At 44.2% G+C, this 19,192-nt stretch overlaps 1 protein-coding gene across 9 annotated transcripts in view; it reads left to right on the top strand.

Moving 5' to 3' along the window:
* The first annotated feature begins 2,948 nt into the window (after positions 1 to 2,948).
* MAGI1 (membrane associated guanylate kinase, WW and PDZ domain containing 1) overlaps positions 2,949 to 19,192 on the top strand; it is a 708,238-nt gene continuing 691,994 nt past the window's right edge. For 7 of the 9 annotated variants that reach the window (XM_077451962.1, XM_077451961.1, XM_077451956.1 and 4 more), the window contains exon 1: positions 2,950 to 3,488. In XM_077451962.1, the coding sequence (XP_077308088.1) occupies positions 3,227 to 3,488 (262 nt within the window). In that variant the 5' untranslated portion in view covers positions 2,950 to 3,226. Of the gene's footprint in view, positions 3,489 to 19,192 lie in introns of all 9 variants that reach the window. The other 2 variants (XM_077451965.1, XM_077451958.1) reach the window with 2 other exon arrangements.

Raw genomic sequence — 19,192 nt, 5'->3', positions numbered from 1 at the left:
AAGTTTGGTGAGTGTTGATTCGCGCTTTTCATTTAGCGCTTTTCAGTTTGCGCTTTTCATTTTATGCTTTTCAGATAGTTTCTGAATGGCCGTTCGTCCACCAGACATGTTGCGGAATCGGAGGAGATAACGTGTTATTTATTATTGGTCTTGGAGTTATTGCTTTGAAATCATTTTTTTGGTTGAATAATGATTTGATTTGGTATATTTTCTATATTTTTGGATACATAGAATGCACTTTTTGGTTAAGTTCTATTGGCTGATAGCATGTCTAATTTTATTTGTTTTCTTTTTTTAATGCACAATAAAACAATTGTGTAGAATAATACTTGGCTATGTGTTTTACTTCAAATGACAGTTTGGGAGTAGACAGTTACATTTAAAAAAAATACAATGAAAAATTGGCAAGGGACACCAACATAGTTGTATGTTTGATCTTACAAACTAGGGGATAATGGTGTTGTGGTAACTTGCCCAAATAAAAAACAAAACAAAAGCATAATAATATTATTCTTGATATCACTAGAAAAAAAAAGCCTTTGGAAATTTGTTTGCAATAACTCCATCAGTATCACCAGCAAAGCAGCTTCATTATTATCCCATTAAAGAAGAAGAGAATTGTGCGCTGCATTTGGAGATTTCATAATTTGTCACGTCACAAATGTTAATTCTCCATTACAAACATCAGTTTACAACACCGTCAGCTTCTGGCTCGTCTTTGCTTCTGAGCATGCGTGTTTGTACTTTTGTTTGACGGACTTGTGTACACACGCTCAGAAAATCCGACAACAGAAATTTGCCCGCGGAAAATGTAAAAACCTGCTAGCCAACATTTGTTGGCGGAAGGTTCGACAATAATTGTCCAATGGAGTGTACACACAGACGGATTTTCCACCAACAGCCTGTCATCACACATTTCCCATCAGAAAATCAGATCGTGTGTACGAGGCTTAAGGCAAAGAATACTAATACTTTTATTATTAATATCATTCTTATTACTACTGCTATTATTATTATTATGCTGTCCCTATCCTGGTAAAGTATATTATTCCTATTATTATTAATGTTCATTTTTTGTCCCTATCCCAGTAAGGGCCGGTTCACACTGCAGACGAGGCGAGGCGACTCCGACTTGCCTCGCCGCGACCTGCCGCGGCCTCAGCGGCGACTTGCAAATGACTTCTGTATAGAAGTCAATGCAAGTCGCCCTGAGGTCACCCAAAAGTAGTACAGGAACCTTTTTTCTGAGTCGGAGCGACTCGAGTCGCTCCTCTCAGAACGGTTCCATTGTACAGAACGGGGGCGACTTGCGAGAGCGAGGCGAGTCGTGTCGCCTCGCATCGCCCGCTGTGTGAACCGGCTCTAAAGCATTATATATATATATATTATTATTGCTATTGTTATTATTATGTTGTCGCCACCCCAATAAATCAGAGTATATCACTATTATTACTATATATTATTATTATTATTATTTTTTAATATTGTCTGTATCCAAGTAAAGCATAGTATATTATTCCTAATATTATTGATATTATTATTATAAGGTGCCCATATCCCAAAAAAACAGAGTATATCACTATTGTTATGATATTATTTTAATATTGTTATTATAGTCAGGGGCCCCGTGTTGTGACCGGTTAGGGACCCCGGGTTGTTATCGGTCGGGGGCCCCGTGATGTGATCGGTCGGGGGCCCCGGGATGTGAACGGTCGGGGGCCCCGGGATGTGAACGGTCGGGGGCCCCGTGATGTGATCGGTCGGGGGCCCCGTGATGTGATCGGTCGGGGGCCCCGGGATGTGAACGGTCGGGGGCCCCGGGATGTGAACGGTCGGGGGCCCCGGGATGTGATCGGTCGGGGGCCCCGGGATGTGATCGGTCGGGGGCCCCGGGATGTGATCGGTCGGGGGCCCCGGGATGTGATCGGTCGGGGGCCCCGGGTTGTCATTGGTCAGGAACCCCGGGATGTCGTCGGTCAGGGGCCCAAGGTTGTCATCGGTCGGGGGCCCCGGGTTGTCATTGGTCGGGGGCCCCGGGATGTGATCGGTCGGGGGCCCCAGGATGTCGTCGGTCAGCGGCCCTGGGATGTCATCAGTCAAGGGCTCCGGGCTGTGATTGGTCAGGGGCCCCAGGTTGTCATCGGTCAGGGGCTCCGGCTGTGATCGGTCGGGGCCCCGGGTTGTCATCGGTCCGGGGGTTCGGGCTGTGATCGGTCAGGGGCCCCGGGTTGTCATCGGTCAGGGGCTCCGGGCTGTGATCGGTCGGGGGCCCCGGGTTGTCATCGGTCGGGGGCCCCGGGTTGTCATTGGCCGGGGGCCCCGGGTTGTCATCGGTCGGGGGCCCCGGGATGTGATCGGTCGGGGGCCCCGGGATGTGATCGGTCGGGGGCCCTGCGATGTGATCGGTCGGGGGCCCTGCGATGTGATCGGTCGGAGGCCCCGGGATGTGATCGGTCGGGGGCCCCGTGCAGTGATCGGTCGGGGGCCCTGTGCAGTGATCGGTCGGGGGCACGGGATGTCGTCGATTAGGGGCCCTGGGATGTCATTGGTCGGGGGCCCCGTGCTGTGATAGGTCAGGGGCCCCGTGCTGTGATAGGTCAGGGGCCCCGTGCTGTGATCGGTCAGGAGCCCCGTGCTGTGATCGGTCAGGAGCCCCGTGCTGTGATCGGTCAGGAGCCCCGGGTTGTTGTGTCAGGGGCCCCGTGCTGTGATCGGTCAGAAGCCCCGGGTTGTTATGTGTCAGGGGCCCCGTGCTGTGATCGGTCAGAAGCCCCGGGTTGTTATGTGTCAGGGGCCCCGTGCTGTGATCGGTCAGAAGCCCCGGGTTGTTATGTGTCAGGGGCCCCGTGCAGTGACCGGTCAGGGGCCCCGGGTTGTCTAGGACCTGGCAGAGGTCGGTGTGTGTTTGTAGGGAAGGGAAGAAGGAGAGGGCGGGGAGGAGAGGTGTGCCGGCAGTGCGCATGCTCGGTGTCGCTGTGAGCGCTGAGTGCGGGGCTCGGTGCCGGGACGGGATGGAGGGGACCTTTGTATCGGTTTAAAGGAGCCGCTGAGGAGAGAAGATCCGGAGCCGGGAAGTTGTTGGATGTGTCGGTGCGGAGTCCTCCGGAGGAGGACTGGGGGGGAGGGGTGGTAAAGTTCCCGGATGATGACGATGATCTGTCAGTCGGGTGGAAAAGTTGCGGGTGACACTTGTTCTGATCATTAGAGGAGGGGGAGGGGGGGACCGATGGCCAAAGTCATCCAGAAGAAGAGTCACTGGACGGGCCGGGTACACCGGTGTACGGCGGGGGGGGAGCTGAGCCTGCTGGGGGGAGCGGAGTTCGGGGAGTTCCTGTATGTCGGGGGGGCCGGCGACGGACAGTTGGGGGAGGGGGAGCTTCTCCTGGAGGTGTCCGGGGTGCCGGTGTCCGGACTGCCCCGATATGATGTGCAAGAGATGGTGAGGAGCTGCGGGCACTCCGCTGTGCCCATCACAGCTGTCAGACAAGGTAAGAGCGTCCGCATGGGGGCCACACACACACTCCATGCACCTACCTTATATACACTCCATGCACCTACCTCCCCCTACACACTCCATGGACCTACCTTGTCCTACTCTGTGTTCCTACCCCCCCCCCCACACACACACTCCATGCACCTACCTTATATACACTCCATGCACCTACCTCCCCCTACACACTCCATGGACCTACCTTGTCCTACTCTGTGTTCCTACCCCCCCCCCCCCCCCACACACACTCCATGCACCTACCTTATATACACTCCATGCACCTACCTCCCCCTACACACTCCATGCACCTACCTTATATACACTCCATGCACCTACCTCCCCCTACACACTCCATGGACCTACCTTGTCCTACTCTGTGTACCTACCCCCCCCCCCCCCCCCACACACACACACACTCCATGCACCTACCTTATATACACTCCATGCACCTACCTCCCCCTACACACTCCATGGACCTACCTTGTCCTACTCTGTGTACCTACCCCCCCCCCCCACACACACACACTCTCCATGCACCTACCTTATATAAACTCAATGGACCTACACATTCCATGCACCTACCTTATATACTCTCCATGGACCTACTTTGACTTACTATGTGTACCAAAACACTCCTTGTATCTACTCCCTACACACTCCTTGTACCTACCCCCTACACACTTCACCTATCTACCTTATTCTACTGTGTGTGCCTACCTTACACACACTCCATGTACCTACCCTACTCTGCCTGTGTGTGCCGTGGGCAGATGTACCATCTGCAATTATTGCCCTTGACACCCCCACCCCATTCCTCTCACCACCAATAAAACTTGTACCCTTGGCGGCGCCGCCAGTTCTGGTAATAAATATCGCTGCACATCAGAAGCCGGCATACATGTTTATGACCAAGTCATATAGAGCAATAACACCAGAGAAAAGGAAGATGTTGGTGTTTTTTGGGGGGGGGGGGGGCGGAAGAGGCATCTGCCTTGGGCACTCCACCAGGAGGGTCCACGGAAAGGGCGGGAATTTGGTGGTTTGGAGTTTTGCAGTGCTGAAGAGCTCTGGGAGTGCGCTGTCACACTGGCAACATGGTCAGGAAGGTCGGGCTGCTGGTACATTATTTGATTGACCCGATGGTTCTTCTGCTTGGCAGTGGTGGTCATGTTGATGAATGGATATGACCGATGTGGTTGTACATCCATTATGTTGGGTGGAAGTGGTGGTGGAGGATGGTGGCCAGATAAGACAGATGTGGTTGTATGATCTATCTTGTTTGATGAAAATGGTGGTAAACAATGTTGGCCAGATGTGGTTGTATGTTCATGTATTTGGATAGATGTGGTCATAGAGGTTGGTGGCCACATTTATGGCCAGATGTGGTTGTACAGTATGCTTCTCTAGTTAGATTAAAGTGGTGGTAAAAGGATGGTGGCCGCATTGATGGCCAGATATGGTTGTTTTTCCATGTTGTTGAGTTAGTGATTGTAGAGGTTGGTGGCAACGTTTATGGCTAGATATGACTGAAATAGTTGTATGTCCATATTGTTCAGTGGAAGTGGTCGCAAAGGATGACGGCCACACTGAGGGCCAAATATGAGAGATAGTTCAATGAAAACGGCAGTAAAGGATGGTGCCCATGTTAATGGCCTGATACGATTGTATGTCCATATATTTGGGTAGAAATGGTCATGGGGGTTGGTGGTCACATTTTTGGCCAAATAGGACTCCATATGGTTGTTTGTTCATTTTATTGGATGGAAGTGGGCATAGAGGATGGTGGCCAACTTGATGGCCCAATGTAACAGATGTGATTTGTATGTCCATCTTATTTGATGAATGCGGTGGTAAAGGATGGTGGCCCGATATGGTTATACATCTAAGTTGTAGGGATGACCAATGTGGTTGTATGTCCAGATTGTTCAGGGAAAGTAGTCATAGAGGTTGGTGGCCACATTGATGACCAAATATGATCTATATATTTGTAGGTTAGTATTGTTGGGTGGAAGTCATTGTAGCAATGAACAATATGGTTGTCTACACCTTTCATTGAAAAGTAGTCATAAATAATGCTGGGCACATTGATGGCCAAATATGACCAATATAATTGTATGTCTATATTGTTCAGTAGAAGTGATTGTAGAGGTGGATGGTCAGATATGGTTGCACACTCATATAATTGGCCAGAAGTGGTTGTAGAGGTTGGTGGCCATGTTGCTGGTCAGATATGGTTGTGTGCCCATACCATTAGGTGAAAGTAATCATAAAGGTTGGACAGCTATGGCAAATATGGATGACTGTCCATTTTGGTTGGTAGAAGTGTTCATAAAGGATGGTGTATTATCTGTGAGGTGCCCTGCCCTGTGTTCTGGCTGCATTGTGGCTTAGCGGTTAGCACATCTGCCCTATGTCATGGGGGACTTTGGGTCGTTTAACAACCAAGACATTTCTATTATTGTGATCGTTTTATTTTTTATTATTACTGTTTCTATTCTAGTAAAGCATTGGTTATGGCAGTACAATGGCTTAGTGGTTAGCACTTCTGCCTTTAATGATGGGAGTCCTCAGTTCAAATCTCAGTCAGGGTAGGTAGACTGTGTATATCTGCATGTGGGATAGGGACTTTAGATTGAACGCTCCTTTTGAGGGACTGGTGTGAATGTAAAGTGCTGTGTTAGTTGTTGGCCCTATATAAATAGCTGCAGTAAATAAATACTCAAGTTGCTGATTGGTAGAGGAGATGTGAGACAATTTTTCTCATTGGACCTGTGTATGGCCATGTTTAGGGTAGCAGTACACGTAAAGAACACAAAGGGAAAATAATGGCAGACTGACCCATTGATATCGCCGCACCATTGCTACCTACCACACACTTAAACATTCCCACAGTGCCTGTGTAGGTAAACGCTGAACTCCAGGCAAGCAGATATATATATATATATATATATATATATATATATATATATATATATATATATATATATATATATATATATATATATATATATATATATATTATCTATCACAGCCAGGTCCTGTTTCACTTCGGTTAATGGATACATTAACCTTGCAGTTCACCTTTCCTGACCTAAGCTAATACAGCTTTTCACCTTCCCGACCTGATGCCCGCATTCTCCACTGTTTCTTTATATACAACACTGCGAGTCTTTAGTGTCCCGGCCATGCCAGTATGTTGAGTCTCAGAGAGCCAATGGTCTCCGGACTCATGAGATGTCCTCATAAAAGTAGCAAAAAGTTTCAGTTATGTTAAAAAAAAAAATATTATGTTAACAAAAATACTTAGGGTTGCCCAGATGGACCTGTGGTCACTCTGTACCATCATGTGACTGTCTCTGTGTCCTTTGTAGCAGGTCAGGTTTGCTCAGTGGGGAGTCTACATGGCCGATTTTCATATCCACGTTCACACATGACCTGTACAATGGGACACTAAGGAGTCCACCCTGCAAGCTCTGCTCTATTGTGATTGGCCACAACTGATCAGACACACCTGAGTTACTATGGGGTTTATTTACTAATGCTAGAGAGTGCAAAAATAGTCTCACTTCTGCAGAAAACCAATCAGCTTCCAAGTTTTTATTGTCAAAGCTCAATTACACAAGCTGAGGTTAGAAGCTGATTGGTTTCTCACAGAATTGTGACTAGTTTTGCACTCTCTAGCTTTAGTAAATAAGTGACCAATTGTGGATGAGCGTTGTAAAACTTAGTTTGACAATCACCAGTAAAGTCAGTGAATGCACATTTCAGTAACCGACCGCACATTTCAGTAACTGACCGCAGTTTGCACTACCACAGAGTGCCTGACAGTCACGTTGGAGTTTTGGCCGAAAATGTCACCTACAGACTCGGCGGTTGTATATATGCAGCCCACTGAGAGAAATAGAAATGAAGTGTATGACAGATCTGTGTACACATGCTATGTAGGCCTATGGAGGAGGGAGAGAGAGCATTAATAAGATGATATGTAACCTCTCAGTTATTATTATTATTATTATACAGGATTTATATAGCGCCAACAGTTTACGCAGTGCTTTACAACATAAAAAGGGAGACAATACAGTTATAATACAATAAAATACAAGAGGATTAAGAGGGCCCTGCTCAGAAGAGCTTACAATCTAATAGGGTGGAAGGTTTGTGGTGCTGGGCTGTTGATGTCCTACCCAATGGCTTTATTTACACCTATACGTGTGTGTGTGTGTGTGTGTGTGTGTGTGTGTGTGTATATATTGACACGTGTGTACTGCGATCTGCAGTACAGTATATGTGAGTTGCATTCTAATTGGGACCAGCAATGCACACATACAGTGTAAAGCATCGTAGCTGCCCTTCTGTACACAGATTTGAATGCATGGTAGGCTGCATTGTCTAAAGATGTGCAGGCATATTTGTGTGTGTGTGTGTGTGTTGAGGTTTGATACGGGTACATTCTAAGGGCACAAGCTGTCCTTACGCAACATGCACATGTGTTCATGTATGCATAAATGTAAGTAGTTCCTGAAGCTCATCTACCTTCAACCCCAGGCTGTAACGCTAAGGGTAGATTAGGTCTTTTGATTGGTGGGACTGCGTTGGGCGGCTATTCCAGGGCAGTCCCACTGCAAGACAAGGCAAAATAGCTGGTCTTCAGTGTGGTCAGTTCACACCACCACTGCATTTTGGTGCTGGAAAAAATACTGAGTTCAGTACTTTATTCCAGCCAATAGAACTTTATGACTGTCACTGTCTGACATTCCAATAAAGTTTGTTTAAGAAAAAGTAAACTGCAATACGGTGGGATTGTCGCATCAGCACTGCTGGCGCTGAAACACGCATCCCCTGCTGTGTTACAACTTACCTAAGGGCTAGGTTCACATCTACAGGTGCGACTGTGCACATCGCGTGTAGGGCAGCCCAATTATATCAGTAGACTGGCCTACCTGCGAGAAGTCCCTGACTCTTTTCCAAGAACGCACCACACCGGACAACGGCACACCGGGCACTGAGCAGTTTGGTGCACATATTACCAGATGCATGGGGGTGCCAATAACTATAGAGACCTCTTAGAGGTGGAAGACTGCCCTGGACTGAGTTGCTCGGTTGAGGGTCTGAGTGAGTGATGTTGGGGAAATTCGCTCCCAGTGAATCCAGCCCAACTTGGCAGAAAGGTGGCGGTGGGCCACTTTTGAGGGCTTGGGCTACTACCTCTGGGTACGACCTTAAGGTCGTTTCCGGATAAACTTGTGAGGATAGGTAATAGGAGTGCCCAGTATCCAATCAGAAGTAAATAAAAGGTGAATACCACAATCGTCTCTATCCCAGTATCGCAGACACACCATCTTGGGCACATCCTCATCCATCATAGCATAGATCAGCAGCCCTGAAGAAGGGGAAGGAGTCTTTGTTCTCCCGAAACGCGTTGATTTTACCATGCTCTACTATTCCCAATAAAAACTACCACCTTTTATTCATATCTGATTGGATACTGGGCGCTCCTATTACCTATCCTCACAAATAACAATAGATGGCACTAATACACATCTGCTAAAGGGCAGAGCGTTTCTGTGCATGTCAGGAAAGCATGTGACTTCATACAAGTTCCTTCGCAAAGGCGTGAACCATACCGTACAGACAAAACACATGCATACAGCCTTTTTTCCGACTTGTTATTGCATTGTAGTGCACTGTATGTGTCAGAGCAGCATTGTCTTAGTTTGTTGAGGGTGCCACTCTGATCCCAAAAACGCGCTAACACAAATTCCGTGGAATCAGCACCGCAATGCGAAAATGTGGTTGAGCCCTTTTATCATTACTGCCTCTTGCGAAGTCTTTTGGGTTGCATACTGTAGTCCTATTTGCTATTGTTTTGGTCTTGCGTTGAGGTTTTATGTTATTGTTTTGGCGTGTGTGTGCTGTAAACACAATTAAGAGAGGAAGCTCACTGGCGATCCGTTCCTCTGTCTTCCCAAGACGCCTTCCGATCTCTATAGTGATCACACGTTTCACTGAGATCCACAATATCTGCACTTTTTCCTGCGACCCGACCATATGGCTTTGTCATCAGCGGCATCGCATGACTGTGAATCCTCATCATGAATAATTATTTTTATCTGCGTTTGTATTATTAATATCTATGGAATGGTTCTTTATCACTATGTGGCGTCTCATTCAGACATCAGGTTTCATTCACAGCAGTTGCTGTTGAGAAGAGGTTGATTAATGAGCGCTGCATTTCGTGTCATTTTAGGTGCGCTTTTTATAAGAGAAAAGCTTTCTATTGGGCAAAAGCTGCTCAACACACCAAAAAGTAGCATTTTTTTTTTCAAGCACCTAAATAAAATAAGCCTGTGTGAGTTGGGCCAGTGAAAATGATACATTTGCGATTTCCAGGGTCTTGCTGTAGCAAATTGTTATTATTGTTATCATGATTATGGATGAAGGTTTATTGAGTTGTTTTGTTTGTGATGTGCTGGTTGAACTATTTGTTCCTTTTTTTTTTTTTTTAATTCTACAGCGGCACGTTTATCTTATTACCCTGTTATTACACATAAATTATACATAAACAGATTTTCAAGCATTTCTAAATAAATTATAACAATGCCTCCTATATACAGACAATATTTACTCCTTTTTTATACATGGGTTTTTTAGATACTGTATATTGTTAAAATTTATATCTTCTGTTTGGTGACAATGGGGGCAAAATTGAATGTGTAAAGGCTATTTTATCTCCAGGTCAGATGTTATTTATTTAGAGAGAATAGAGTAAATAGGAAAATACTGCAATATGGCCACTAGATGGAGCTGGTGATCATAGGAAATAAATATAAGATTTTATGAAGCCCCCTGATCAGAGTTTATTTTATTTATTACAGGTAAGTTCCTGTAATATACTATAATATATAATAATATAATTAGAATATATATTAATATAAAATGTAATGTAATGTAATATAGCACTGTCAATTTACGGAGCACTTACAATTATATATTGTGCACATCAGTCCTTGCACTCAAAGAGTTTACAATCTAAGGTTCTTGACTCGCAAGCATTCATACGCATACTAGGGCCAGTTTTCAAAAGAGCCAATTAACCTTCCAGAGTGTCTTTGGAGAGCAGGAGGAGTACCCGGAGGAAACCCATGCAGGCACAGGGAGAACATGCAAACTTCAGGCAAGATAGTATTGTGGCTGTGGATTGTGTATTCGATCCAGTGACCCTCGCTCTGCCAGTTAGAGGAGATCTATGGTCACAGCATACACTTTTTTATTTTACACCATCAGCATTGTAGTAACAATACAAACAATAGTTATTTTTGACTTTCCAATATAAGCTTGCTTGAAAAAAAATTCTGTTAGTACTGCCTGTCTCCTGGCTGTCTCTTTCCACAACTTCCGTATTTCCCTGCATGCTGTGCAGCTTCTCCTCCACATCTAAGGACTACATATCCCATGGTACCATGCTGCCTGCAGGCAGTGATTCCTGTACTGGCTCCGCCTCCTGAAAAGCCCCCTCTCAGCACCTCTGTAGTTCAGAAGGCAGGCGGGGTGAATTGTGTGACACAGCAGTGTCTACTCAAAGGGCATAGTGACTAGAAGTCACAGAGTTCAATGTGTGGGGATCTTAACAAAGTAAGTTCATAAACTTCAAGATGGTTTAGATTAATTAGGCTTGAAATACAATGTGGAAATTTTATATTTTGACCATAGATACACTTTTAGTTGTGGATACCCATAATTATTCACTAAAAGCATCAGCGCCATCTAGAGGATATCATTTTTCCTCCATTTTTTACAAGTGAATAATATTCGACCTGCAGAGAAAATAGCCTGATAACAATCGATTTATCCACCATTTGCACACAATGTACATGTGGTTTCATCGGATGAATAGCTCCGCAATTTTTTTTTTTTTTTTTTAATATATGTATCCCAATGAGTGGTTTTCTGCATGGCTTCCAGTGAGAATATATATGTGATTGATATAGATTTGCTATACTGTTTTCTTGTATATATGTTAATATATGTTTCAGGGGCTGGTATGTGAACTGTGTGAATTACTATGCTGTCTGTTTTATCCTGACATTTTCCCGCAGATCATGTTTGTTATATGAACAATTGATAAAGCTGTATAATGTTTGAATAACTTTTGCTGGATGACTATATTAGCAACTTTTTGTTATTATCTGTACATAAAATTATGTAAATCTGTGAGACACGAGAGTACATTTCTTAGTGAAATGAATAACTGAACAAATCCTCTCCAGTTTTGATTGTATCCCCATTTTTGTTGGTAATTTTATTTGTGACCATCGATCCCGAATAACTATGCAGTTTACCCAGTTACTAATCGGGATGGTCTGTGATTGATGCGTTATTGCTGTTGGAAGGATTTTCATTGTGTGTGATGTGTTTTTTTTTTTTTTTTTTTTTTTTCAAAGAATGGGTTTATTATTCATATTGAAGACTTTCTGACCCTAGGACAGTGATAGCGAACCTTGGCTCCCCAGATGTTTTGGAACTACATTTCCCATGATGCTCATGCACTCTACAGTGTAGTTGAGCATCATGGGAAATGTAGTTCCAAAACATCTGGGGTGCCAAGGTTCACCATCACTGCCCTAGGACTAAAGTCAAACGTGTGTTGGTGGGGGGGGGGGGGGGGGGGGGGGGAAAACAGTATAACTAGGTGGTTGAGTCGTGGCTTTGCCCGCCCCTCCCCCAGGGCTGCCCACTAACACTGTAAACGTGTCGCAACTGCAGAAAAACGTAAACGGTAATGTGAAAAATCGCTGAATGGGACTAATACAGCTCTAGGAGGCTGCACCATAAGCATGTGCAATGCAAGCAATAGTAGGTTTAAATTTATTATACAATTATAGTAGAGCTGCACGATTCTGGCTAAAATTAGATTATTATTTTTTTGCTTAGAATAAAGCTCACGATTCTTGCAGTGTAACATCTTTCACATTTTACAAAAAAAATAAAAATTGGGCTAACTTTACTTTTTTCATTAAAGTCTATTTTTTTTGTTCATTTTTATTTTTTTATTAAAGTTTATTATTCTTATTTTTTTTATTGTGTTTGACTGATGCGCAAATACGGTGTGACAAAAAAAAATATTGCAACAACCACCATTTTATTCTATAGGGTCTCTGCTAAAAAAAATAAATAAATAAATATATATATATTATAATTGGGGTGTTCCAAGTCATTTTCTAGCAGAAAATAATGATTTTTTACATTTAATGAACAAATGTCAGAAAAGGTTTGGTCTTTAAATGGTTAAACTTCCTTCATTTACACACTGGAGTTCTTTCCTCTGATAAAAGAACGAAAAGATACTTTGTTTCTACTTATTCATGTGTTGTGATTAAACGTGGCAGGCTTTTTTTTCCCCCAGCTTTCACACTGGAGCGGTGCACTGGCAGGACGCTAAAAAAAAGTCCTGCTAGCAGCATCTTTTTGAGCGTTGAAGGAGCGGTGTATACACTGCTCCTTCCCATTGAAATGAATGGGGCAGCACGGCTATACCGCCAGCATAGAGCTGCTGCAGCAATGCTTTGCAGTGGTTTTAACTCTTTCTCAGCCGCTAGCGGGGGGGGGGGGGGTTAAAGCGTCCCAATAGCACCACGAAATTGGCGTTTTACTGACGGCGCACCCAGTGTGAAAGGGGCCTTAGAGAGAATCGTGCCATGCTGTTTTGAAGATCGGGAAAAGAAAAAGATTGCGATTTCGATGCTTAACGATTAATCGTGCAGCTCTAAATTATAGGTTTAAATCAGATGGTGGGCAGGTGACATAGTTCCTCATCGTCGCCTGTCAAACGCCCCTGAAAAGCGATCTGCCCACAAATCGCTTTTCAGAGGAACAGCAGTCCCTTCCACACAAGCCCACAAACAAGAAGCAAATACCAATTTTTCTCTTTTTACCATAGATCTGTATTAATGACCTCATTAGTTCTTTACAACGTATACCTTGCTGTCAGTGACAACTTCAGCTCCTCCGGGGGCCCCAGTCCATCTTTTAATTAGCGATTACCTAACAATATCATCTGCAGGAGCTGTAAATACCGGCTGATGCGGAAATGAGGCTCCCGGCAGTGCAGACGTGTGCGCGGCCTACATTCATGTACTAGAAAAGTTTCTTGTGTCAATATTTGTGCTACAAACCCAGCAGAGTGGAGTCACCTGTTACCATCCACCCATCGCACATGAGTCACAGCGAGATAGCGTTCTGAGCGCCTCGGGGACAGCCACAAGAAGGATTAGGTGTCACCAGAACATTAGCTGCTCTGCTTTTATCTGGTGTACTCGCCTCTGCATTTTTATTTTGCTGGACAATGCCTGTCTGGTGACATGAAAGTCATTTTGTCTCCTCCGTGTCAAGGGGTGCCGGTACTGGGAGAACATAATCCTTCCTCACTGACCTTCTGAAAATGCTGGTTGCCTGACAGTCCTCAATAAATTCAAGCATTGACTTACAATAAGTATGCAGATCGGCTTTTCTGGCTTTCAGATCTAGGTGTTTGTTCCAGTTCACTCAGGAAGTAGTGAAGCCATAAACAACCAGGCAAATGGTAGTCTTCAGAACAGGTCAGCAGTGACAGCCGGTATATGTCTATCAAAATAATAATATTATTGGAATAATAAATACTCCAATAAAAGATTTTATATATTTATACAGTTTACATACACACTGTATACTGTAAATATAAATAAAACCTATTAAAAAAAATATAATATACTATATTTGTGTGTGTGTGTGTGTGTATATATATATATATATATATATATATATATATATATATATATATATATATATATATATATATATATATATATATTAATATAATATAATATAATTTTTTTTTTTTTTTATACAGTGGGGAACAGTGTTAATTTAGTCGACTAAAATGGGACTAAAATTTAAATGGCATTTTAGTCAAGACTGATGCTCTGTACACACGGTCGGACTTTCTGACGGAAAATGTACGATCAGACTGTGTTGTCGGAAATTCCGATTTGTGTGTGGGCTTCATCTGACTTTTTCTGTCGGAATTTCCGACACACAAAGTTTGGGATCTGGATCTAAAATTTTCCAACAACAAAATCCAATCGTTTAAATTCCGATCTTGTGTAGACAATTCTTACACAGAAAGTGCCACGCATGCTATAAATAAATTATAATAAATTACGAGACGAAAGCTATTGGCTACTGGCCTCTTTATAGTCTTGTCGTATGTGGTTTACATCACCTCGTTCTGAACAATCCGATTTTCCGACAACTTTGTGCAACTGTGTGTATGCAAGATGAGTTTGCGTTGATATTTCCAACCGTGTGTACAGGGCATAAGACTAAATTTAAATTTGATTTCAATATTAACACTGGCCTTTAGTGCATGTTCGTACATCAATAGCATAAATAACATATGAGATTTTTCACAACAGAATATGATGAGTTTGGAAAGAGAAATGTTAACTAATGCATTATAATTTAATTCCACCCATTCGATTTCAGATGACTAAAATGAATTTTTGTCGACTAAAATGTACTGGAGATTTAGTCAACTAAATACGACTAAAACAATTGCAGAAGACTAAAATGGGACTAAAACTTAAATGCCATTTTAGTCCTAAGACTAATGCCGCGTACACACGATCGGCATTCTCGTCGGAAGAAGCTCTGATGGTTTTCCCGACGTAATTCCGATGAAATTACACTTGAGCTGTCTTGCCTACACAAGCTCACACCAAATTCCGATCGTTTAGAACGCGATGACGTACAGCACGTACGACGCGACTAGAAAAAAAGGAAGTTCAATAGCTTCTGTCTTGTAGTTGAATCTGAGCATGTGTGACTTTTGGCGTGTCGGAATTGCATACACACAATTGGAATTTCCGAAAGTTTTTCTGTCGGGAAAATTGAGAACATGCTATCAATTTTTGGCTGACGGAAATTCGGACAGCTAAATTCCGATGGAGCATACACACGGTGGCATTTTCCGATGAAAAGCTCTCATCTGTCTTCTTCTGGCCGGAATTCCGATCGTGTGTACGCGGCATTAGACTAAAACTAAATCAAAATTTGCTGCCAAAATTAACACCGGTGGATAAAATAATTATTTGTTCCCTTGCAAATTTTGTAAGTTTGCCCACTTAAAAAGAAATGTGACTTGGTACTTGGTGGAGAAACCCTCATTGGCATGCACAGAGGTCAGACATTTCTTGTAATTAGTGACCAGGTATGTGACCATCTCAGGAGAGACTTTGGTCGACACTTTTTTTTTTTTTCAGGGTAAGTCCACCTTTACAGAAAAATCTGTAAGATGAACTTGCACAGGTCCCACTCCTCGCCTCCTCTGGTCCCGCCGACCTGGACCAAGCTCTGTTTCTTAGCCCCGGTATTTCCACGTCAGGAGTCCGGGGCTTAGAAATCCCCTCAGCTGAATGTCTAAAACGTCCCTTGTCAGGAGGGACCTTTTGAAGCATTCTACTTGTTCAGTGCCTAATTGGCAGGTCAGTGACTAATTGGCAGTGCCTTGATGCGATTCATTTCGCTTTGTGCGCTATACAAATTATTCATTCATTCAGTGCCGTCACATGGGCAGTGCTGACCAATCAGTAGCCGCATAGCCTGCCCTCTCCGCTACGGAGAAGACACGGGGCTGTAGAGAGGATTTCTAAGCCCCGGACTCCTGGCGAGGATAGAACTGGAGATTGCCACGGGACTGGGGGTGGGGGGGGGGGGGGCCTGTGTAAGTTCATCTTACAGATTTTTCTGTAAAGGTGAACTTACACTTTCCTGGTTGTCACTTGGCAACTCAAAGTTTTAGCTCCCTCCTATACATTTTCTATAAAATTGTAAATACAGATTTCCCCAAAAAAGGTATTTGCACACACTAAATATATATAAAAACAATGAAAGTACTAATCCAGCATAAGAGGATAAGCAACATCAGATTATGTAAACAACATGGGCCTAATCAATGTCAGCAACTGATGCAGATATACATGATTCCTACGCATTTCAGAGTGACTATAACTCCTCCTTCTTCAGGGATAATCGATTATGCCCATGTTGTTTATATAATCCGATGCTGCTCATCCCCTTATGCTGGTTTAATACTTTGATTGTTTTTAGATATATTTCTGTGCAAATTACTTTTTTTTTATACTATTAAAAATCTATTTTTTTATTAAATTGTTTCACAGTCTGGGCCTTTAAAGTCCCACCCAAGGGGAAATCTGTATTTTCATACATATAAGGGATGTTGGCCAATTCATGTAGAAGATAATTATCCTCTCCATTTGTTGATAATTTTTCTGTAGGATTAAGGTCTGGAGACTGGCTAGGCCACTCCATGACCTTAATGTGCTTCTTCTTGAGCCACTCCTTTGTTGCCTTGGTGGTATGTTTTGAGTCCTTGCCATGCTAAATGACCCATCCATGACCCATCTTCAGTGCTCTGGCTGAGGGAAAAAGGTTCTATTTATTTATCCATTTGCCCCTCAATGGGGAAAAGTCGTTTTGTACCTTTAGCAGCGAAATGACCCCTAAGCATCATGTTTCCACCTGCGAGCTTGACTGTAGGGACGGTGTTCTTGGGGTCATAGTCAGCATTTTTCTTTCTCCCTAACACTCCAGAGTCCTTCTCCTCAGAAAGACACATGTACAGACATGCCAATGAACATCTAAATGATTCAGAGAAAGATTGGGAGAAAGTGCTGTGTTCAGATGAGACCAAAATTGAACTTTGTGGCATTAACTCAACTCAGCATTTTTATTCCTCCAAACATGGCGACTTTGACCCTAAGAACACCATCCCTAGAGTCAAGCATGGAGGTGGAAACATGATGCTTTGGGGCTGTTTCCCTGCTAAAGGTACAGGCCGACTTTGCTGCATTGAGGGGCCAATGGATGGGGCCATGTATTGTAAAATTTTGGATGAGCCTCTTTCCTTAGCCCGAACACTGAAATGGGGCCTGGATGGGTCTTCCAGCAGGACAAAAGTAGAGTTCTGCATGGAAAAAAATTCAAGGTCAGCAGCTACAAATACTGCAGCTGCCTCTTTTAAAATAAGGACACTTACCTGTCCAGAGCGCCCGTGATCTCCTCACTTGAAGCCGACGCCCATCCCTCCAGCTCCGGGTGGAGGGACCGGCATCTTCAGTAAGGGAATCGGGAAGTTAAGATTTGTGGCTTCACAGCCTGGTTCCCTAATGCGCACGAGTTGCGCTGCGTGTTCTAGGTGGTTCCTGCTGTCTTCTGGGACTTCAGTGTCTCCCAGAAGACAGCGGTAGGGACAGAGGAGGGGCTGGACATGACATAGATCGCCGTGGATACTGCAGCGATCTTTCGCTGGAAGTGGGAGCAAATACCTGGATTAGGTATCTGCTCCCCCCTGAAAGAGGGGGGGGGGGGGGGAACTGGATGAGCGGAAGTTCCACTTATGGGTGGAACTCCGCTTTAAGGTCATGGAGTGGCCTAGTCCATTTCCAGACTTTAATCCTATAGAAAATTTTTAGTGGGAGCTGAAACTTCGAGTTGCCAAGAAACCTTAAGGGCCGGTTCACACAGCAGGCGAGGCGAGGCGACTCCGACTTGCCTCGCCGCGACCTGCCGCGGCCTCAGCGGCGACTTGCAAATGACTTCTGTATAGAAGTCAATGCAAGTCGCCCCGAGGTCGCCCAAAAGTAGTACAGGAACCTTTTTTCTGAGTCGGAGCGACTCGAGTCGCTCCTCTCAGAACGGTTCCATTGTACAGAACGGGGGCGACTTGCGAGAGCGAGGCGAGGCGAGTCGTGTCGCCTCGCATCGCCCGCTGTGTGAACCGGCTCTAAGGATTTAGGGTCCTTTCACACGGGGCGGATCAGTTCTGATCCGCCCCGTGGATATCCGTTTGCTCAGCGGGGATCACTCCGCCGATCCCCGCTGAGCAGGGAGATGACAGGTCTGTCTCTGCACACTGCGCAGGGACGGACCTGTCACAGCGCCGCTCTCCCCTATGGGAGATCGGATGACGACGGACCGCAGTGCCCGTCGTCACCCGATCCGATCCGCAGACGGATGGAAAAATAGCTTTTTCCTCCGTCACACTTTTTCGGATCGGAGCGGGTCGGATGTCAGCGGACATGTCACCGCTGACATCCGACGCTCCACGTCTTATCTCTGTGCTTGTCAACAAAGGTTTCACCACCAAGTACTAAGTCTTGTTTTGCTTTAGGACCAAATATTTATTATACTCCCTGAACTGCAACTTAATTTTATAACATTTGTATCTTTTTTTTTTTTTTTTTTTCTGGATTTTTGGTTGATATTTTGTCTCTATCATTTTTAAAATACACCACTATGATAATATGACCTGAATGTAACTGCCTGTACGGGGATGCGCAAAACACCTGTGCATCCCATGCAGGCAAACGCGGCCCTCGCACAGGTGTTGGCTTAGGTATGCCTGTGTGAATGTGCACAAATACAAAATTTATATATATATATATATATATATATATATATATATATATAAAATATATATATATATATATAATATATATATATTGTGTGTGTATATAATTACAGGAGCTTTTATAGCACCATCAATTTATGCAGCACTTTACAGTCCCTGCCCTCTAGGAGCTTAAAATCTAATGTCCCTAACTCACATTCATACATACATACTAGGGACAATTTAGACAGGAGCCA

The sequence above is a fragment of the Lithobates pipiens genome, unplaced genomic scaffold, assembly GCF_037356315.1.
Source record: "Lithobates pipiens isolate NorthernLeopardFrog02 unplaced genomic scaffold, aLitPip1_a1.2 Scaffold_23, whole genome shotgun sequence".
Taxonomy (NCBI): Eukaryota; Metazoa; Chordata; class Amphibia; order Anura; family Ranidae; genus Lithobates; species Lithobates pipiens.
Note: the sequence above shows the minus strand (reverse complement) of the source record. Positions and strands in the feature narration are given on the sequence as shown.